This window comes from Chenopodium album, chromosome 3 (genome assembly GCF_948465745.1).
Source record: "Chenopodium album chromosome 3, dcCheAlbu1.1, whole genome shotgun sequence".
Classification (NCBI taxonomy): domain Eukaryota; kingdom Viridiplantae; phylum Streptophyta; class Magnoliopsida; order Caryophyllales; family Amaranthaceae; genus Chenopodium; species Chenopodium album.
In genome coordinates this window covers 40,440,831-40,464,573 of record NC_137836.1, presented here as the reverse complement: position 1 = coordinate 40,464,573, position 23,743 = coordinate 40,440,831, and the positions used below count along the sequence as shown (strand labels likewise).

General features: G+C 36.3%; 1 protein-coding gene across 1 annotated transcript; it reads left to right on the top strand.

Annotated features, from left to right (window-relative positions):
• The first annotated feature begins 623 nt into the window (after nt 1-623).
• On the top strand, nt 624-14,016 carry LOC145623950 (DEAD-box ATP-dependent RNA helicase 57-like). The gene is made up of 12 exons (XM_081676869.1): nt 624-989; nt 2,516-2,630; nt 2,728-2,846; nt 3,019-3,110; nt 4,568-4,664; nt 4,827-4,907; nt 4,998-5,230; nt 9,460-9,654; nt 10,800-10,890; nt 11,991-12,113; nt 12,670-12,820; nt 13,601-14,016. Exons 1-12 carry the CDS (start codon nt 912-914, stop codon nt 13,804-13,806), a joined length of 1,581 nt encoding a protein of 526 aa, XP_081532995.1. The 5' UTR covers nt 624-911; the 3' UTR covers nt 13,807-14,016.
• The last annotated feature ends 9,727 nt before the right edge of the window (nt 14,017-23,743 follow it).

The window sequence follows — 23,743 nt, the reverse complement described above, 5'->3', positions numbered from 1 at the left end:
ATATAAGTAATCTACCAAGCTCGATTTTTTTTCAACAATATTATCGCTTAATTATTTTTTTTAAAACAATATTAGTAGGTTTAAGAATTATTGATAAAATATAATAAAAAATATATACGTTGATGATGTCATTGTAGGCTAAATAATATACTACGTATTCTGATTTTTTTCTTGAAAAATATTTTTTTAAAAAAATAACGGTGGTATTTATTTATTTATTTTTTTAAACTAAAGATGGTAGTTTTTTAAGATAATAGTTACATTTTTTTTTACAAAGGATGGTAATTTTTTTAAATGAGGAGTATTTTGGGAAAGTAAAATTTATCACCCAAAACCCCCTTTCACTTCATATATTAATCCATCCGTTTTTAAATACTTGCTCCATTTCTCTTGGACACGCATGTCGATGCTAATCTTTGATCACTTATATCTTTAATTATCAATAAGTATAAATTCTAATAATTGAAAATTAATAATCTATTCATTGAGATGATTCCAACAAGTAACAAATGAATAAATCAAGAAATAGAAATGGAGCAAGTATTTAAAAACGGAGGGAGTACTATAGATTTATATATTAGGTCTTATAATGAAAAGTATTAAACCATCCAAAAAAAAAAAAAAAAAAAAAAGTTGAACCAAACACCAAATGCATAAACCCTAGTAATATTTTCTCCGACCACTCGACCAGTGGTTTTGTTTTCCTCCTTTTGTCCATCTTTGGTCTTCCAGAGGAGATAACAAATTTAAATTTGTGGGTTTAAGTGTTTTAATTGTAATGGGTTTGTGTTAATTCACTAAATTTAAGCTATTAGGTTCGAATTTTTGACAAAATTTTGATTATTTTGTTTATTCTAATCGAAAAGGGTTGATCAAATTGGAGAAGAATATAAATTTGAGCTTAGATTACAATGGAAGATACCTCCTTCCTATTTGCAGGCCTTAAATTTGACAAAATAAAGTTTGCCAAAGATTTCCAGAAGTTCAAGGTATTCCATTATACTTTTTTTTTTTTTCTTAATTTTGTTAATATTTGCTCATTATACTTTTTAATGTTCAATTATATTGTATGAAATTGATGGATGAACAACAGTTCAAGGGAATTACTTTATATGGAGTACCAATTTTCCTTATTAATTTATGCTCTGTGTAGTTTTTCATTGCTCATTTAATTGGGTTTTTCTTCAATCTGTGAAATTGATAGGTGAACTGCTGCTCAAATTTGTCTGTGTAGTTTTGACAGAAATTAAGCAGTAGGGAGTAGATTGTAACATGCCTTCAATATTCTACTATTTTTAGTATTTTGTTGGAAAATTTGCCAAGAATAATACGACCTTTCAGCGGTTTTCCATAAATAGAACGCCTTTGGATTATTTCAAAATGGAACGACCTTTGATACACATTTTCCATAAATAGAACGTGACCTGGTGGAACCTGTTTAGAAGGTTACCAGTGACACGTGTCACAATGTCGTTGGTCAATTTTTTTAACAATTTTTTTTTTAAATTTAAAATAAAAAATTACTTAAAAACTAAATAAGAAAACTAATTTTTTTTTTAAAAAAAACCCTCCCCTTAGCAGCCACTCAACCACCATCTGCTCTCCCCCTCTCCACCCCCGGCTGGCGGCCTGATCCCTCTACCCGGTGACCGCGCACCCCTCCTGACCTAGATTTCGAGCCTACACGCCCCTCCCCTTCCCTTAATAAACCACCTTCCCTCCACCTTATAACCCCCTCCCTCCTCTTGAAATCCCACCTCTCCTCACCACGCGGCCGACTGGCGCCCCAACCCTTTCCCCTTTGCCGGCGAATCCATCACGCCCCTCCGGCGCCCATCTCCAATCCATTCCTCCCCTAAACCACCACTCGAAAACCTTAAAATTGAGTGGTGGTTTTAGGCTCATTGAATTTTCGGGTAGTGGTTCAAGGGGAGTGGATGGGTGGTCGGAGTCGGGGTCTGGGTCAGGAGGGTACCGCCGACACCAGGTATAGGCTCTGGCCACCGGCGGGTTAAGGGATGGGGATAGCAGGTGGTGGTGGGTGGCTGCCGGGAAGGGGGAGGGATTTTTTTTTTCCAGTTTTTTTTTTTTTTTTTTTTTTTTTTTTTTTTTTTTTTTTTTTTTAAGTCATATTATTAAAAGAAAAATGTTAAAATAAAATAAATAAAGTTTTAACCAATCACAAATGTGACACGTGTCCAAAGTAACTTGTAGTTTCAGGTTTTTTGGTCTATTTTCGGCAAATGTATATCAAAGGTCGTTCCATTTTGAAATAATTCAAAGGTCATTCCATTCTTGGAAGACCGCTGAAAGGTCGTATTATTTTTGGCAAATTTTTCTATTTTGTTTACACATGATACAAAATCAAATTTAATGAGATACTCACTTGATCTATTGATGGATTGAGAAATGGGAAAACTGCAATAATTCAGAATATCCGATGCAATGGTGATATTCCATATCTTTGTGTTTTGTTCCTTTCTTATTTTAAATAATTTTTTTTCTCTATAACTAGGGGTATAAAGAAAACAAAGCTTTGGAAGTGGATCTGGATTTTGTTGACGATGCTAAAAATGAAGCAGAAGTAGGAAAAAAGTCCATTAGGAAGAGAAAAAGAAAGGGCACTGGAGGTAACATTTTTGTACGTCAGCTTGGTGATTTGAGTCTTTGATTGAAACCCAAATTTGCTAATTACTTTTGTTGCATTTTTTTAATTGTTTGGTTCAGGATCAGTGGAGGGATTTAGTGTCTTTAATAAGAGTGCCAGTGCAGTTAATGAAACTGAACTAAATGACGAGGAAGAGGAGACGCCTTCTGAAAAGAAGGAATTTTTCCAGCAGCTTCAGGTCTTATTTTGTTCTAATGTTGCTTTCCCGATTCATACAAGCATGCTATTTGATTAGTTCTCAACTCTAATATAATGTTGCCATCTCTAGAGTTTTGCCTAGTGCTACTGCTGACATAACTATGTTAAATATACTTGCTGAACCCTGGTATCAATGTTTCTGTAACTTACAGCGTGATGCACTTCTGCGGAAAGATCATAAAATTCATATTTCTGGGAGTACTGTTCCATCTCCTCTCCAAAGCTTTAAGGAGCTTAGTACTAGGTGAGTATTTGATTTGCAACTTATGAACCACATGTTACTTATTTATGAAAATCTAGTTTCCTGTTTCAGCTCTGATTTTAATTATTTTGTTCATGAATTTCAATGCGTTGTTTGAATTATATAGAACTAATTTTGGAATTATGAATTTTGTTTGCCACTAAAATTTGATATTCATGTCACTTTGATTTGAATCTTATTTATCATGGGACTGAACCACAAAAATCTGTACACTAGGGCCATTTTCTCGATTCTTGCCACCGTTTTTGGAGTATGTTCATCTATGGTGATGATTATAAGCATCATGTGGTTTTTTCTATTTTCTTTATGCAGCCATGTGCTGCAGTTTTCATGTATCCATTTAAGAATTTTTATTTTGAAGGTCTAAAAGTCGAATCATAGTTACTGAAGGAGTTTCTTTGTGTGAGATCCTCGTGCAAATGTATCTAATTTGCTTCAAAATTTACATCACATTATGGCTGCAGCAAGAAAAAATCTAGGATGCAAAAACCCCAATAAAATTGCAATTGTGAATGATATATTTTCTCCGTTTCATATTAGTTGACACTGGCATGTTTGTCAATGCATGATTTCAGTAATTAATATCTTTAATAATCAATAGGCAGATTATATAATTAGTTAATATTCTAAATATATGCATTGAGACGTATCATACAACTCTGCATATTTTTCTAAAAATCTCAAAGGAAGTCAAAGTCACCTATTAGTGCTCAAGTAAAAACAAGTCGATTAACAAGGAATGGAAGAAGTATGATTTACCTGTTCATTTTCGCACATTATTGTAAGTTTTGTGTCTGCAATTAAAGCAGAATTCTTGTAATGCATTCTCTTTACCAGGCATGACTGTCATGTTGTTACATTTAGAGCACTCCTACCGATGAAGAACTTTTCCTTGTGAGGAAAAAAAGTTCTTCACCAACTTCTATCTGTGGGGAAAATGTTTTCCTCACAAGTATATCTCATCTCGTGAGGTAAATTAGTTTCCTCATGAGGTCTCTATTACCCAAATCACCCCTAACCCATATATATATTTTTAAAAAAATAATAATTAGCGACAACTATTCCATCTACCCAAAGCCACCGTTTAACAGGTTGACTATGAATGACATTCAAACTAACAATTTTGGGTGAAACCCATTATTGAGTGGTTTTGACTTTTTGAGTAGGAGAAATTGAACTTAGGGGTGGCTTATTTTATATTTTTCTACTCAAGGGTGGTAATGGGAATTTGTCCCTCACTTGGATTGGTTTTGGGTTAAACTTTTTAATAAACTGGCCACTTCTCTTTTCAGTTTTCTTTCTTAACCTTTATAGCCTCTTAACCTTTGCCTGACAGGTAAGAAATGTAAAGATAAAAGCAAAACAAAGCAGTAGAGGAAGTGATATTCTAAATTTGGGGTCTAGTTTGAGATTATAACCGTTCTTTGTTTCTTGAATAGATACGGATGCAAACCCTATTTGCTACGAAATTTAGCGGAACTCGGATACAAGGAGCCCACTCCAATTCAAAGGCAGGCTATTCCAGTCCTTCTATCCGTATGCCTTCTTTTCAATCTATCCATGCTGTCATCTTGGTTTCTGTGTCTTCTATTCTTTTGATTCTTGTTACTTTTGTTGATTTTCAGTGTAATCCACTTTTTTGTAAAAAGGAAAACAAAAATTTATGAGTTGCATGCTGTTAACTGAATATTTCTGCAGGGACGTGAATGTTTTGCTTGTGCGCCCACTGGCTCTGGAAAAACTTTGGCATTCATTTGTCCTATATTAATGAAACTTAAGGTATGCCTCCTGTGTTTCATCTCACATATGTTGATAGTATGGTGATTTGTGATAGAAAATAATGTGAATGTCTTCTATTTGAATAAGCAGCATGGGTTAAAAGATCGTGTTCGTGCTGTTGTTCTTTGCCCTACTCGTGAACTAGCAGCTCAGACTGCTAGAGAAAGCAAGAAACTTGCTCAAGGAAAGAACTTTTATATAAAATTAATGACTAAAGAGCTTTCCAGAAGTGCTGATTTCTCAAAAGTGCCTTGTGATATACTTATCTCAACTCCACTTCGCTTAGAATTTGCAATTCGCAAAAGGAAGCTTGATTTAAGCAGGTATGTGTACATTACATTGAAGGCTGATTTTAGATGATGTGGGGATGAGGTATGTATTTGATTGTGAAACTCACGCCTTGCAAGAGGTAGGCTCCGTTCTTTAGAGCTGCTTTGCTCTGTTGTAATCTGCTCTGCTGTGCTTAAAAATAATACTTAAAATTGAACTATTATAATAATAATAATAATTAATTTTAATAATAATAATAAATAATTAATATTTAATAATAATAATAAATAATTAATATTGAATTATAATAATAAATAATTAATATTGAATAATAATAATAATAATAATAAATATTTAATAATAATAATAATAATAATAATAACAATAAATAATTAATATTTAATAATTATAACGTTAATAATAATAGTAGTAGTAGTAATAATAATAATAATAATAATAATAATAATAATAATAATAATAATAATAATTTGTCAAAAAAAAACCTTTTAAATGCACTGTTTGCAAAAATAATCTTTTAAAAACTATTTTGTAAAAGAAAACCCAAACACATTTAATTTTTGTTGAAGACAATCTGATACCTCTAATTCACCTGATTAACCACTAATTACTTCTAATTACTTTCTAACTATTTAATAATAAAATTAGTTTATAATTAAATAAAAAAAAAACAAACCACAATCTCTACCACCAGCACTCACCCACTCCCTTTCCCCCTCCCCTAGGAGCAGCCCCACCACCGACTAAGCCATCAGAATCATAGCCCCCATCCAAGCCAACCACGAAAACCACCCCAGCCACAACCTACTACCAACTACCAGCTAGCCTACTCCCGTCGTCAACCACCACAAGAAACCGCCTCACTCCCATCGCCATCCCACCACAAAAATTTCCACACCCAGAAACATCAACTCGACCACGAATTCTCGAAATACAACATCGTGTTCAAAGAAGGCCGAGAACAATAATCAGAGTTTGCACAATCGGAGGTTTCTCTCGAAAGAAGTTGGGGCGGGCAAAGCTTCCGCAAGGGCCCTCCTTTTCCCGTGGAAGGAGGAGAGAGAAATTTCAAGGTGAAATTAAAGTCTTGAATTGATAAATTAGGGTTTTTGTGAGATAATTTAAGGAAATTGAGATGGAGAAGCCATTGATAACCATGATTGAGCTAGGAGAGAGAAAGATGAAACTAGGAACTTTTGGAGGAAATTGATGAAGAAGAAAGGAGGGGGTAAGGGGGAAAGGGATGTGGGTCGTCAGGCCTACGGTATGGGTTCATGCCAGCGGCTCAAATGGGGGAGGGGGGTGCTGACAATGATGCACGGGTACGCCGCTGGGCTGCCGTCTCCCGCACCCGAAATGTATTGGGGACGGGTACGCGACGGGGACGGCTAGGATACGTCCCCAATCTGTCCCCATCAAAAGTGGTACGGCAAGTCATTTAGGGGACGGCTAGGGTCATGATCGGAAACGTTTCGGGTACGGGAAATCCCAAATTCTGCCTTACCCAAGAAGCCAGCCCAATTTTTTTTTAAAAAAAACCCAAATCAAAACAAAACTTACCTCAAAGTCGATTTCCCCTAATTCTCACAAACCCTAAAATTTCGAACTCCTTCATCTTCTTCTTCCCTCTGCGATTTGATTGACGGCGGCGACCGGAGACTCACCTGGCAGTCGACGCTTGGTTCAAGGCGGCGCCGGAGACCCACCTTCTTCTTCGCCGGAGACCCACCTGCGAGGCTTCTGACTCTCTTCTTTCTTTCTTTCTTTCTTTCTTTCTTTCTTTCTGACTCTCTTCTTTCTTTCTTCTATAAGTGTTTTGTTTTCTTTTTTAATTGTTTTTATGTGTTGTTGATATTATAGTGAATTATAGTGACATAAATTGAGAATGTCAGTAGGTGATTAATTTTTTTATTTTTTATTTTTTTACATTGTGCAGTACCCTATGTTATCGCTGAACATTAAGTGTTTTGTTTTCTTTTTTAATTGTTTTTTTAATGGATTTATATTTTACTGATTTTTTTTTGCCGTATCCAAGCCGTACCCGTTTTTTGAAAAAAAAAATTTGCCGTATCCCGTCCCCGTATCCGTATTAGTGCAACCTAGGCTGCTGTCAAGGGAGGGGGAAAAGGAGAGGGAGGGGTGGCTGGATGTCTGGTGGTGGGCAGGTGGGGGTGAGCGCTTTTTTTTATTTTTTTAAATTTTTAAACTAATTTAATTATTAAGTAGAAAATGTGGATTAAAGGTTAATTAGAAGAGATTAGAGGCTAATTTAGGTGTATTAGTAGGACTAGGTTGTTTTAAGCAAAAAAAAAAAATTAACTTTGGGTTTTCTTTTACAAAAAAGCTTTTAAAAGGTTTTTTTTTTCACAAAATAGTGCATCTAAAAGGTTTTTTTTTTTTTTTTTGACAAATTTGCCTAATAATAATAATTGATTTTTTATAATAAAAATTAATATTGAAAGATAATAACTACGGAGTAATATTTAAAGATAATAATAATTTTTAATTTTATTTAATAATAATAAAAGTAATAATTAAACAATATTTAATAATAGTAATAATATTAATAATAAAAAATAATAGTAATGCTCTGCTTCAATCTGATCTGATGTGCTGAAATCTGCGTGCCAGAAGCTCAAAAGAACACGACCGTACTGTTCCAACCTCACCTAAGACCCCTTGCACTTAGTGCCAAGGTGTCACGGTCCGGGAGTTTGGACCCCGAAACGTGCGGCGCGCTCTAGCCTTTTGGCGGCAAGAATGCTAGCCTTGAGCGGAAGAGGGGCTTGTGAGCACAAAGCAACACAAGCGGGCAATTAAATCAAAGGAGCACTCGCGTCTATTTGGGCGACGGAGTGCGGGTGGTCGGGGCTTGTGACGGCCGATACTTCAAGGCGGGCACAAGCGGGTCCGAACCACGAGTTCTTAATGCATCAAGTTGGTTTGGAGGGGAGCTATTATGCAAGTAAGACACAATATCTATAAAGGTCTAACAACAAACAAGCATAAAAGCAAAGCTACACTTGGTAGAAGGCTTAAGATTTCTTTAATCATTCACCCTCTAAAGAGCTTTAAATGACATACAAAGAGAATCCCTAGTGAACACTGAACTAACAGTAACATAATAATGGGATCTCAAGTTAAGAAAACATAAACTAAACTCTAAGAAAGCATCTTAAGGGAATCTAATACATCAAAAGGAGTTGTATTCTAACATAAGGGCTGACAAGGGAAAATGAGTTGAAAATGTCTAAAAGGACAAAAATACCCAGAATTAATGAACCAAATCAGAGAAACTTTCCTCTGTTAATTGTAATAAGTTTTTTAAGAATCAGAATAAATTTTAAAGCTCAAAGGAGCCTTTGCACCTAGGTGCACCTAAGTCAATTGCAACAAATGATCAATACAAAAAGGCTTAGTAGATCTAAAGTTTAGTACAAATCCTAGGGAGGGTCCCCTTTGGATACATTTAAAAAAAAAAAAAATTCCCTCGAGGTTGTGGGAAAAAAAAATTCACCCAGACCACCCACATTGGTTTTTGATTGGGCTTTTTGGAATGGAGCCATTATAGTAGTATGATATCCATGCCAGATTGGAGACATAATCATCAGTATTATGAGTTTGGTGCTACATCTATTTTATTTTTTGTATTAAAAAGCATGATATAATTCTAAAGTGGATAAAAAAAAATTAAAATAAAACCTCAACCCAAAGGAACAGTCCAACATTATTATATATGTTCGATCAACAAAATAAAAAATTGACTAAAAGAAAAATACAAAAGCAAATATAGTCAAATCAAACCACTAGATCATTACTTAATGAAATGTATTACCAATGCTATCAAATTTAAACAATTAAAGGCTTATCTAGTCTAGTTTACAAAAAGAACCATATTGGTAGAAAAGTTGCTGGGGTGCATTCCTGCATCTGGTTTTCCTAAAGCACTATTTCGTAGTTTGTTTTACTTTAGCTCTTAATTCACCTGGTAGTTTGTACTGTTGATATATCTATTTGAAATGTTGAACATGGATTTCGATGAAATAAAAATACAAGAATTGTCAATTCTAGGCTTATTTTTAGATTCTGCTAACATCCACAAATGGTTATCTAGACTAAAGAATTTTGCAGACAGTCTTGGATCAATTGATCCCATATGTATGTTGATTGACCTAGATCATTTTCAGAATATTCATTCTTCTTAAATTATGTTTAAAATAATACACCCTCCCAAAAAAATGACCACCCAATTTTCTTTCTGCAGGGTTGAGTTCCTTGTTCTTGATGAATCTGATCAGCTGTTTGAGCTTGGTTTTATGAAGCAGATTGATTTTGTTGTTAAAGCCTGCTCAAATCCCTCAGTGATTAGAATGCTGTTTAGTGCGACTTTACCTGACTCTGTTGAAGAACTAGCACAGACATTGATGCATGGTGCTGTGCGGATAATTGTTGGCAGGAAGTAAGTATGAGTTTTTTAGTGGTTTATGTTACACATGTTTCTGTTTCCATTGGAGAAGTATTCTTGATACTCCTGAAAATGAAAACTTGAAGTGAATATTACTATGTAATCTTTTGTGCTTTGTAAAGAAGTAAGGTGACAGCAATAAAAGCAAGTATAGATCACGTCTTTGGAAAGGTTTGAACTTTGAAGAGTCTTAGTTTAATTCATATCTTTAATGAGATAAGGCTAGTTGAAAAATATTTCTTAAAGACCTTGATTGGTGACATTTTCGAAAATATTATAGTATTATGGAGAAGTACATGAATTAGAATAGTAGTACAAGCTTCTTGTAGAAGCACTAAAATAAAAATTAAAATGGGAGTGAAGTAATAAATAGCTGACTGAAAACCTTTGTAGAAGACCGCAACGGAAGAGTTACCTGATTATATGCTCATAAGAAAGGAAAAAGAGGGGTGGGGCGCACTTTGCCTAAGTTCCTGGATTAAAACTATTGTGAGAGGGTCCTTCACTTTAGGGGTCAACTTGATTGGTAAAGTATCAATGAGCTTGCCCTTGTGAGCCTTTGATAAGTGAACCTACCTCGTGTCTTGCACACTCTGCTCTCATTATTTTCTCTTCTGATTATAACATCTGAATGCTTCCTTGTTAATTTGTTTGCATCTTAGTCTTGTTTACTTTTTGTTTTACTATTACTAATCAAAAAGTGAATCATTTTAATCTGCCAACTGAGCTCTTTTGTATTGGGTTGTAAAGTATAATTTTGTGTCTTGTAAGGGTTAGACCACTGTATGTTAAAAGCAAAAAGTGATCTCATTAGAGATCTATAAAAGAATGCTTCCTTCCTTCCCCAGTAAATTGAAGTCAATGTAGAGGCTCTCCTCCTGCCTCTGACAAAGGACTTTTATCTTTTCTTACAGTTCTTTGGAAACAATAGAAACCAACATATTTGAATTCTCTGAAATATTAATATATTTAGTCTTTTCTGGTGAGTGTTATGTGTATCTGCTTTGCATATTATATATGTTCTTCGAGTGACTTTGGCCTTGAATTCTGTTTTTGTTTTGTTCTGCTTTTCTGTGAATCTTTCCCTTCCTCTTATCTGATATTGTACGCTGTCTAATTTGCCTTTGATGTTTGATTAGGAACACAGCTTCTCCATCAGTAAAGCAAAAGTTAGTTTTTGCTGGAAGTGAAGAAGGAAAATTTCTTGCTTTGCGTCAGATTTTTGCCGAGGTAGGCTTCTAACAAGTGACGTAGTGTTATTGCTGCTGTTAGAAACCCCTTATTGTTCGCTGATATTCTTTCCTTAGTTGGTACTTCCTCCGTTTATAAATAACATGCAACATTTTGACTTTCATGCTTCTCAACATATTGCTTTGTTATATAATGTTTTATTTATTTTTATTTCTTTTTCATGTCTATCAGTAAAAGTTATAAAAATTTAATTTCAATTTAATGGACATGTTATTCATATTTCCAGTTTAAATATACAAAAAAAGGATGTCTACCTGCTTTATTAAGAAGTAGAATCTATGAGTCACTTGTTGCTAATTTGAATTTGTTATTTTTCATCTTATACTAGAAGCATAGATAATCTCTCTCCATCCTTTATTAGCTGACACACATTTCTCTTAGGGCCATTTCTATTTTGTTGACAGCTTGACACACTTGTACTTCTTTCCTTTAAAGGAATGGTCCTTCTAATTTTTCGTATTTTCAGTCTCTTGTTATGGGTCCCACTTTTTTCCCAACTTATATGAAAACAATTAAAAATTTGATGCCCGATTCCCATCAACAAAAGTAATGGTCCACACCCCACTAACTACAACTAAAAATTACCTCACTGCAAACCTTTACAAATAAAAATACCAAAGTCAATAAAAATGCATAGAACTCTGTGCTGGTCAAACTGTGTCAACTAAATAGTAACTGAAGGAGTAATTCTGATGAACTAGAGGTGAATTAAGTTCTAAGTTAATGTAATAGAAATAAATTGTGATTGACTAAGAGATTTTGTCAATGCACTTTAAAAGGATTATTCTTGCTGTAATTTTGGCATGTTGTCAACATTATTGCATTGTTTGTAAATAAAAAGTTAAAATTCATTCTAGTATAAGACTTTTATATTATGATATTTCTATTGTCATTGTAAGCAAGTATGTCATGTTACAAAGTGCTTTGAATAAATTTCAAGGTTTTCTTATGTAACGGTACACTCAATATTGCTTGCTTCAGATTCTATATCTAGTTTGCATTCTTTACACCAGTCTGACGGAGGAATGGTACTGATATTTTCTTATTCTAATAGTATCTCTCTATTTCCCCATAAACAGAGTCTGAATCCACCAGTCTTAATCTTTGTGCATAGCATGGAACGTGCTAAAGAGCTTTGTAGAGAGCTGGTGTGTACTGATATCAAAGTGGATGCTATCCATAGTGATTTGCAAGAAGCGCAGGTACTGTACTATTCCTTACGGAGTAAGCTGCTTGCTTGCTTCTTTATTTGGTATGAGCATTGTGTACTTCAAACCCTACTTTCTTCATCATTAATGTCACCCTGAGCTTGAAAGACTTTTTTTTAAATTATTATTTTGGAACATGTGAAACTAGTCTTGTGATTTAGGATTGGGATGAGAACACACATAGGAAGTAAAATCTTTTCCTTGGTGTCTGTTTTTGTCGCAAGTATATGGAAACAATGGCTAAATACTGAAGAGAATTGCTTATTGCATACAACTGCAATTAGATGAATTATTGAATGAGGTTGAGATATCATGGGGAATTATCAATTAATACTTTAATAGAAAGAAGGCTGAATCTGTTAACGGTGGATGTTGGTTTTAAACGGTCCATTGACATATGTTATCAAAGTTCATTATGTATTATATTCTGTCTTGCAGTAATTACTGATATGTCTGCTTCTCCTTTTTCTGGTTGAAACATTTTTTTTGTTGCAAACGATCTTTAAACACTTTTCCATGGATCTTGTGTTTTTTGTTTAATTATGTGCAGCGGGAGAATGCTGTTGATAATTTCAGGGCTGGTAAAACTTGGGTTTTGATTGCCACTGATGTCGTTGCTCGTGGTATGGATTTCAAAGGTCTCAACTGTGTGATTAATTATGATTTTCCAGAGTCAGCTGCTGCTTACATCCATAGAATTGGTATGTTTAAATCTCTCTCACTAAGATATAAGTGCGTTATTTGTGATTGTTGTTTGATTCTGCTCTGTATGCTGAGTCAACATTTTGTGGTTTTATATTTTGGAGAACTGTGCAATGCCCTAATGTTCTTTCTCCAAGAAAAAGATATTCTGAATTTGGTTGAAAAATATGCCCTAATCTTTGATTGTTTGATCAACTCTCAGTGATTGTGCTGTCTTATTTCTGGTTGAAACCACCGGTTAATCGGCTTCTGCTTGCTTTAGATGTTGAGCAATTTGAGGATCTATATGGTAGAACACCTTTTGATCTTAGTCATCACTAGATTTACTACAAATACCTTCTGCTTGATTTTGGTTTCAAGAATCAGTGTAGCAATTAGTCATTTGAACATTTAAGTTTTTTGTTGATTCTCAGGAATGAATATTATTTTAGATGCCTTGGGCATTGGTCACTGATTAATTTTCGTCTGTGATTATATTAATGCATAGCTGAAAAACAAATTTTTGTGAAGCAATGTCCGTTTAACTCGGATTATTAAGTTAATGTTCTGTAATGTTTCTACTGGTAGATCTGGTCCTGGGAAGGCTGGGAGAGATAGTGCAATTAGTCATTTGAACACTTAAGTTTGTTGTTGATTCTCAGGAATGTATACTATCTTAGATGCCATGGGCATTGATCACTGATAAATTTTTGTCTGTGATTAAACCAATTGAAAAACTATGTGGAAAGCATTTCTGTCTAACTGGGATTTTTAGTTAATGTTCTGTGCTGTTTCTACAGGTCGAGCTGGTAGAGCTGGGAGAGAAGGAGAAGCCATTACCTTTTACACAGAAGTAGATGTACCATATTTGCGCAATTTGGCGAATATTATGTTAGAGTCTGGGAGTGAGGTACCATCTTGGATCATGTCTAAACCTAAAGCCAAATGGAAGAAGCATCGCCCGGTCAGAAATTCTATTTTTTCTGGTCCTGCTGATGGGAAATAGTGGATGGTAATTTAGCAAAAGATGTAGGAAGTCATCATGTAATTTTTATTTTTTGTTACTCTTTTCTCCGGATTCCTACACTCCTACTCCAATTTTGTCTAGTAGCTAACATGTTTAGTGTTTCCTATTTATTTTAGGAAATTTTCGGAAATATTAAGAGGTTTGTTTAGCTACATTTGTAACTTTATAAGATGTGCGTAGTTCAAACAATCCCATTTGCATGCCCCCGGTTTACAATATATTTATTGAAAATCGGGGGCCCAGCACGTGCCACCCATTTACTGTTTTTTTTTTTTTAAAAAAAAAATAACAAAACTAGCGGAATTTCATACCTCAAAATAAAAAAAAAGCAGAACAACAATGGAGGAGAGAGAAAGTGAGAAAACACAGAATTCGATCATCAATTGAGGAGAGGGAAAGTGAGAAAACGCACAAATTGGAGAATTCCAAAGAAAGTGAGAAAACGCACAAATTGCAGAATTCGATCATCAATTGAGGAGAGAGAAAGTGAAAAAGCGTACAAATTGGAGAATTCGATCATCAATTAAGGACAAAGAAAGTGAGCAAACACACAAATTGCAAAATTCGATCATCAATTGAGGAGAGAGAAAGTGAAAAAACGCACAAATTGGAGAATTCGATCATCTATGGAGAATTCGACTTTCGATACCACAAATTGCAGCAATCTCATCCACGAATTGCTACAAAAACAGAGGCAAATTGAAACTGAATTTGAAATCGATTTTAAATCGATCGATTATAGAAGAAGAAGAAACTAAGAGTTTTAAAGATGAATTCGTACCAATATTTGACGATAACAATAATCCAGACAATGGAGACGATGCAGAAGAATCAATTGACAATGCAGAAAATCAAGTGGTTCCTGGTAAATCAATTGATTCAAATTCAGAACAAACAACCAAATCAAATGCAGCTTGTAGACACCTAAAAATGTCTTCCCAAAACCAAACCCGTTGATGAACAAATTTTCACCGCCACTATTTGTCGGGTTCAGTATTTAATCCCGAGAGTGTTTAAAAAATCGTATTTAATTAAATTTAATTTTTGAATAGTCCATGGATCAGTCATGATGTTAAGTCAAAGCATAGGTTTTTTTTTTTTTTTTTTTTTTTTTTTTTTTTTTATATTTTTATTTTATTTTATTTTATTTTATTTTATTTATTTTAATTTCAGCCCAAACCTTTATTGTTTTATTATTTATTATGGCCCAAACCTTTTATTTATTATTTATTTTATCCCGAATAATAATGATAAATCAGAAATGGCCCGAAATTATCAATCGGCACGTAAAATGCTGAACGAAATTAGGGTTAAAAATGAATTTAGACGGAAAATCGGACTACAGACTCCCACTTCACGTCATCTGTCCACCGTGTCACGGGAAACTGCCCCGTGACGGTGGGATTCCCCGTGACACGGGGCACCTGCTGTGACACGGGGGTTTCCGTGTCCTTTCCGCGTAAACCCTTCATGCGTTTTATTCCCCGTACACTAAAATATTTCCCGCGTCACGCAACTGTTCACCGCATCACGGGAATATTCCCCGTCTGACGGTGGAATTTCCCATGTCACGGTTCCCTTTGCCGTGTCGCGGTTCAATTTTTTAGGGTTTTTATCTTTTTAGGGTTCCGTGTGTTCCCTCAGCCCATTTTTTCTATAAATACCCCCTCATTTCTAATGTACGGGGCATCAATTAATTCGCTATTTTTCTCTCCTCTCTGCTCTAGCCTAAACACTAGCCTACCCTTTCTTCTTTCAAAATTCCTTCTTCAAGCACTCCAAGGAGTCCATACTTTACTCGTGGTTCTGTCTTTAAGCCAAGGCGTGAAAGGTAGAACTGTTTGAAGGTTTGGCCCCAAATCAACTCTATTTAATTTAATTTAATTTAATTATTGTTTTATTATTATTTCCTTGAAGTTACTAACTTGTTTATTATTTTATAGTTGCAAGCAAACAGAATCAAAGTAAGAATTATGCTCTTCTTATTTCTATTATTTTTCTAACGATTTTATTGTTAGATTTATTGTTAAATTGCTTCCAATATTAATATTTATTCCATTATATTTATTGATCATATTGCATGTTAAAGGGAATATGTAATTGAAAATCACGCCTAATAAGATAATTTGGACAACCGGCTTAGGTTCCTTTTTAATCTTGTTATTAATCAAGTGATCACAAATATTTTAGAATTATATGTTGCATTAATATTCAACCAATTTAGCATAATAATGGTTTGGAGCGAATTGAATATTTTGTTTGTATGCCTTTGAGATCGCAGGAATGTTTTCCACTATAAGAATCGAGTAGAGGCCAATACGGGCGAATGTGACTCCATGACTCACTTCGTCCCATCATCCCCGATCCTGCTTTCGTGGTTGCAAACCATATGGAGTTAGTAATCTCATGGATTATGAATGAGGTGTAACCTTCACGGGTCAATCATTGTTGCCTATCGTTGTTCCTCATCGTGGTTGCCTTTTTATGATCCGTGAATGGTTTACAAGTTCCTTATAAAATTGTTGGCGGCTCCCTACTTTCCTTGTCCCTAATCGTATTATGTCAATTCCCACTTCCTATGAGTGCCAAGCATATTCACAACATGCCTTAACATAGGCGCACTTCGAGCGACGCCTACAATTTGGCGACTCCACTGGGGAGGGTTCTTGGTTATTTATCGATTTGAGTGATCGATATTTAATTATGATGAGTGGATGAGACTTGAAAGATTCTTGAAAAATATTCCTGTGATTAATTTGGCATTCTTGCATAAGCATAGACGTTTTTACGTCGCATTTAGGTCTGTCCCGTAGGAAAAATTGAATAACTTGATTGCGTACGGAGGAAAATAGGGCACCAGTCAGATTTTATGACTGCCGTGCCACGGCAGAATCTGCCGTGTAACGGTGCAGTACACCATCTGACGGTGTGCAGCACCGTGACACGGGGATTTCTGCCGTGCCACGGTAGTCTTAAAATCAATCTGGTGGCTTGTTTTCTCTACTCACAATCAAGTTCCTTCGATTTTTCTGAAAAAACGTGTGTGTTCTACATGCGTCTTAGCCCCAGGAGATTTAAACTCTATCAACCTAAAAACGCTCATGGCAATAAGGGTTCATCCGAGTTATTAAATCCACCCAAACCATGAAGTCGAGTTCGATTTCATCACGAACTCGCGGAGCCGCCCGTTGGCATACACCCTCAAAGGAGGCTGCCTTGCTAACGCGTCCAAACTCTTAACCATGGTACCCTTTTGACACCCAAAGCTTGACCAATAGTTTAACATAGATCTTGACCTTAGGTTGCGAACTCTTTTTTTAAATCATCATGACTAAATGCTACATGATTTGTTTGGTGCTAACCCTCATGTATTTGCTCTTTTTGTTTACCCCATGACCGAGGGTTTTTATTTCCACATATTAATTAGTACGGACTAAAATTGGTTAAAACTTGGAAAATACACAAATTTAGGCCTGGAATTGCGCACCGTGTCACGGCAGGTCTGCCGCGCCACGGTGTGCAATGTCGTGGTACGGTGCATTGCCCCTTCTGACGGTGCTCTGTACCGTGTAACGACAGTCAGCACCGTGACACGGTGCCCAGGAGGTTTGTCCAGTCAGCTTTTTTTAGTCTTCGTGCATGCTTATGGGTTCGTATGTCTGGTTTGGTGTCCAGTCTAGCTGTGCGGTCATAACACGTGTCCATAACCTTCACTTAATCACTCACATGTCGTGTTCACACACTTTTAATCGTGCACCATTTCATGACCGTATTTTAGGGTAGTCTTGTGTCGTTTTTTTTTTCGGAGTAAGTCGGATGGTATCCTCCCATATACTTTTTTTTTTAAAAAAATAAAAAATAAAAAAAAAGTGAATTTCAAATTTCAAAATATTTTTTTTAATTATTTCCGGATAGGTTAAGGTTAAGTTTGGTCATTAAAGGTGTGTTTGTTTCGGTGTCACAACACTTGGTCAAGAAGCAGGGGTAGATTGTTATGGTTCGAGTCAATACCTCAACAAAAAAAATGTCACTGCCGCTGCAATGGACAAGATTAAGGAACAGATGAGTAAGATCTCTGAAGAGTTCACTTATGTGGAACAACCTGTCACCTCTTCGTCCATAAGGGACAAACTTCCTGAGAAGTTTTCCACTGCTGATATTCCCAAGTTCAAGCATACTGATAATCCGCTTTTCCACTTGAAGGCCTTTTCTGCGTCCATGGCTCTTAAGGGAGTAGATGTGACACTCTTCCCTACTGTGTTCCCTCTTTCCTTGGAGCATGCCTGTCAACAATGTTCTACTATCTGGAATCCAAACATGTTGCGACCTGGGAGGACGTTACTGAAAGCTTCATGAATCGTTACAAATGTAACATCCAGGCCAAGACTTCTGAACGTGAACTCTCCATTCTCAAACAGAAGGAGAATGAAGGCTTCACTACTTCCCTAAGCAGGTGGAGGGCAACAGCTGTGCTCTTGGTGGATCCTCCCAAGGAAAAAGAGATGGTTCGCTTGTTTATTGCCAATTTGACTCATAAGTACAAAAAACTTTTAAAGTTTCTGCCTTTAAGTATATTCGAAGTTGTATACGATATTGGAATCAATATCGAAGATGAACTGATGAAGACTGCTGGTAGCAACAATAATAACAACAACACTTGGAAAAATAAGAAGAACGACACTCCTTCTTCTTCGTCTTCCAAGCCCAATAATGCTACCAACAATATCAATATCAATGATGTGCTGGCTCTTAATGCCCCCCTCAGAGATTCCAAAGGAAAAGGAGGGTTTACACGCCTTTGGGAATGACTTATGATGCTGCTTTCGATCGCTTGCATAGTTAAGGACTGATTATGCCAATTGGACCTTTTCCAGAACCTCGACCAGAGAACAGAACTGCTAGCTATGACCCTAATGCTCATTTCAAGTTTCTTCAAGGCAAGGGTCATACTACTGAGAAGTGTTGGAGGTTGAAGGATGCGATCCAAGACCTGATTGATGCTAATCAACTTCCTGTCCCTCCAGGGGGCAAGAAGCCTAACATTCAAACATGTCCTCTTTCCGATGCTTTGGCTATCATGGGAGATGAAGTCTCCTTTGATCCGTCAATACTCATTCAACCTGTGAATGTACCTCTGCCAGAAGTTGTATTTATCTCGAACTATGAAGAAGTAAATGGAATTTGGGATAATGACGATGAATATGTCTATCTCAAAGATATAGCCTGTTCATCTCTTGGCACAAGTGAAGATGTTTGGGGAGACCTTGAGGTCAAGGTTCTCACCAGAAGTGGACGGTTGCAACAACCTAGTCCACCTCCACCGCAATCACAACCAATAGTTGATCCCATCAACCCTGTGAACAACGATGTGGTCAAACAATTACAAAAGACCAAGGTGGAAATGAATGTATGGAAAATTTTGGCCACCTCTCACGAGCATCGAAAGGCTGTGATGAATGCTCTGGTGAAGATAGGAGTTTATGATGATATGACTCCTCAAGGACTGGTCAACTTTCTCACTACTAAATTGCTAAGTACTAGCAATTTGATTTCCTTCCGTGACAAGGATCTACCCCTGGAAGGGGACCAACATAACAAGGCCTTACACCTCACTGTGGTGTGTAGGCACATGAATGTTCCTATGAGCCTGGTTGATTATGGCTCTGCAATCAATGTATGCCTACTCCGCACCGCAAAGAAGTTGGTGTTGGGGTTTTGTGAGTCCGACTCACCGCGGAAACAACCTCGACCCAAGGAACCACTCGCAATTAATAAAACCATAAAGCATAAATAAATAATCACAAGAAAGGAAGAACGAATCTTACCCTCGAAGCGAGCTTCGCCCTTACAAAAACGGGCTCTTACTTGAAAGCTTCGAGCACCGCAAGCGCCGTGCCTCCAACGGTATCCACCCACAAAGGACGGACACGACTTTAAGGTCCGCTACCTTGGAGTTAGCAAGGTCCGACCAAAACCCGAGTGTTATTAGAGTTTAAGAGTTTTCCCAAAAATATGGAATGCTCTTTCTAACTCCCACTCAAGCAAAGAATTCTCAAGCCATGCCATGACTATTTATAAGGAAGTATGCCTTGTGAATTTCACTCATCTTTCAATGTGGGACTTTTCACAAAAAGATCCCACATGGAAAGATTGGTGAATTCAACCCTTAGTTAAATAAACAAAGGAACAAGTACCAAGTGTCACATGGTTAGGTGTGGACCACTTTCTCACTTGGTCCTCAAGGCATTTCACATGCAATGTGAACTAACCATGTGTCACCCAACCTTGAGCCCCAGGTTGGGTTCGGTTGGCCCATTTTATTTTGGCCCGTGTCCATGACCCATCAACCCGGGTCCACGGCCATTGCCACATGTGTCGCCACCGTGGCGCGCCGCCACCATGGCGCTGCCACGTGGCACGCTGCCACTTGGTGGCTGCCAATGTGGCGGCTGCCAACGTGGCGGCCACGTGTGCTGCCACGTGTGCTGCCACATGGCGTTTTTCCATGTGTGCTGCCACGTGGCATGCTCCTATTGGGCATGAATTCCTAGCCTTTTGCGTGGCTAGGATTTTACTTGTTACTTGATGCATTTTCCCGTCTCGCCAAATCCTAAATTTTGGCTCGACATTTGAGATTCTCCGACGCTCGGTTTCGACGCTCCAAGCTCGAAATTCCGACGTCTAAATGTTTAACACTCGGGCGACGAATTACTTTCTTCTGAATTAATTCGTCGAGTCAGTTCGTATATTTTGCTTGGGTGTGACCCGAAGGGTTCAGTCAAGATTAAGCTGTATTATTAATTATATTAATATTACTGATCGGAAGCGGCCTCCACCCAGGCATTCCGATCACTTGACCTTGCTGAATATATTAGCTTTCTAATAATTCTGAACCCGCTATCAGAATAATACACTAGTTCGAAGGACACCATTCCTTTCAATCTCCCACTTGTCCTTCCGGACAAGTGTGCATTTAGTGTATAGCCCCTTTCCTATGTCTCTTCATGTCTCTTCATGAACTACAGAGTAAGATTACTCGTCATCTCTGTTACGTCCAGAAGTGTTTCTCGAAATCCGAGTTTGACTGTCGATAAGCAGATGATTTCTAAAATCCATCTGAGCACAGCCATGCATTTTCACAGTCTCGCTCTTCGAGAGTCCTTGTAAACAACAAGACATGTTCCCTATTGTTAGTAGGGGGACATTTCCAGTCTTGTAATGTAGCTTCTCTTACTAAGAGGACTCACCCGCCTGATATCTGTCTTTATAATCCCCAGTTACGACAGACGTTTGGCGGATACCAAAGCGGACCAGTACTCAAACAAGAGATCTCCCACTACTCATGGTCAAAGGAAAAGAGTTCCGATAGTAATAATGAGAAAATACTTATGACGATTTTTTAAATCTCTTAAAGTATCCTCATAGGTCGATCCAGTATGGTTCTAAACCAATACTTGTGCAAATGATTTATATCCTCATAGCACAAGAAACGGTGCTATAAATCATACTACACACTAATCTCTGATGGTCATCAATCGTCCACAAAATATGACCTTGATTAGGGATAATTTTCGATTAAAATATTCAATGTTCACTTAATAGGTGTTTCTTTATCCAAGCCATTGACTTGATACCCTATTTTGAATATTTATTAAAATCGAATGGACTCATTATTTAATTTTAAACCACAATTAAATAGTTTTGTGGAATATTTAGAAATATTTTATTCCACTATGAAACTTCACAATGTTTCATCTTATGATAAATGGTTTTTCCCAAATGTTTTAAGAGTAGTACTCTTCATAAAACATTCATAAAAATCACACTCATATTTGATATGCTTGATTTCTTTCATGCAATTATGAATGTTGTCGTTCACTTATTGCATAGGTTTAGTTATAATTACTTTGCAAACCTTAGCATCTTCATTATCCACCATTTCCATAATAAGATGATAAAATTTTGAGAGTGTTAATGGATTACATGTGATTCAGGATTTATTGTCCAAGCAATGGCTCCCACTCATTTTTATGATTCGAGACCTTCTACTTGACAACCTACAATCATCAACGTTCAACAACGAACTTTTCCATTTAACATCTTTCCTTATTATTGCCTTTAAGGCAACAATATTCTCAACATATATTTTAGTAGACTCCCTGATGATGCCTTGCTTGGGTTTCACTCCAAGCGACTCACAACGATTTGGGATACCCTAATCACTTGTGAGCATGGAAATTTTCCTTAAATTCCCGCACATTATACATGGATGCACATCCATGTTACCATTCTCAAGCCACGACACTTCTTGCCTCGTGCTTATAAATGGCTTCCTTGCTAAGGATCTAATCCTTGTTAAGGTTTGTGCTTGCAACATCAAAACTCAAATTATATTTGTTTCCATGCGTCAAGAACTCATCCAACTACTTATCTAAGTTCTTTGGATGTTCTTGACTATAATCTAATGATCTAATACTTAGATTAATGTCGATTGGTATTATATACGTACTTCACATGCTCTAAGCATTTAAGTCATCTGACGATTCCATATCATAGCTTTACATGATAGATTTAATTCTAGTATTATTCTCAATTTTATTCCATCCATGTAACATTTAGCTCATACAGTTACACTGAGTCTTGCCAAATTGTTCTCTATATGATGTGGTTGAAAGTCTCCTACTAGAGTCTTTCTCGTTTGACTTAGTACTTAGCCTAGCTTATACATAGGTCAAACATTTACTTAGCTTCATACATATGGGTCGAAAGCCTTTCAAAGTCCTTCATGTTTAACATGGTAATTTCTTTTACTCATTTAAACATTTAATTAAGTCTATACCATAGAACTTAATTCCCAACATGTACTAAGTATCGTCTTTAGCTCGGTCCATTGTCGAAAATACTTTCAAATCTAAACATTTAGCATTTGATGGTTGTTTCACAATAGAGTTCGTAAACTTCTTGTTGGACCATTACTTTTGCTCCCACTAAACTTCTTGTTCATTAGAATTTCTATGTTTCTCCATAAGTCAATCCTCTTATTAACTTTATGAGAAAACACGTTCCAATTCCTTCATGTAATGCTTCCTTTAATCCTATGACGGATTCCATGTGCTTGCTTTCAAATCTAGCATTATTTAGATTTTCAAAACCCTTAGACTATTCCATAGTCACTTCCAAAATCCTATTTTGGGTAGGCGGTTTTTGTATCTATTTTGCCATATTTCATATGTGCAATTTTGCTAGATCAATCACGAAAAGACTTGAGCATTCCGATTGGTGAATGAGATTTTATTAAAATCAACTCCTTGATATTAATTATATCCTTTACAACCAATCTAGCTATGTATGCATATACATTTCCACATTTGTTAGTTTTCTCCTTGAAAACTTATTTGCAATCGATGGGTCTTTCACCTTTCATGCAAATTAATCAAGTTTCAAACATGATTTTCAAACATGGAGTCTATTTCGGATTTTCATGGTCTTTAACCATTATTCGGAATTTGGATTTGTCGTAGCTATCTTACAAGACATTATTCCTTTACTATCTAATAGTAAATAGTATGCTTGTAAGTCTTAGGTTTGTTTCTAACTTAATAGAAAATTTATAGGATTCAATCCAAGCCTTTGGTGAATTCTATACCTATACGGGGCAATTGCATCAAACACTGAGTTTTAAGGCGCTTTCAAAGCCCTTTTATTATGTTGATCTTACTCCAACATTTTTAATGTTTTGTGAGTAATGAATTCTCTTTTAAGGCACTTGTAAAGTACTTTTGAGTATTCTTGATAAAGCATTCTCATGAAGTCCTTTAAGGTCTTCCGAGATTCTCAGTTCTAGTTTGTTGCTAAGTTCGATGGTCATCGAGTTCATTTGTCTCCCACTTGTCGTTTTGGAAACGTGTTACTTTCC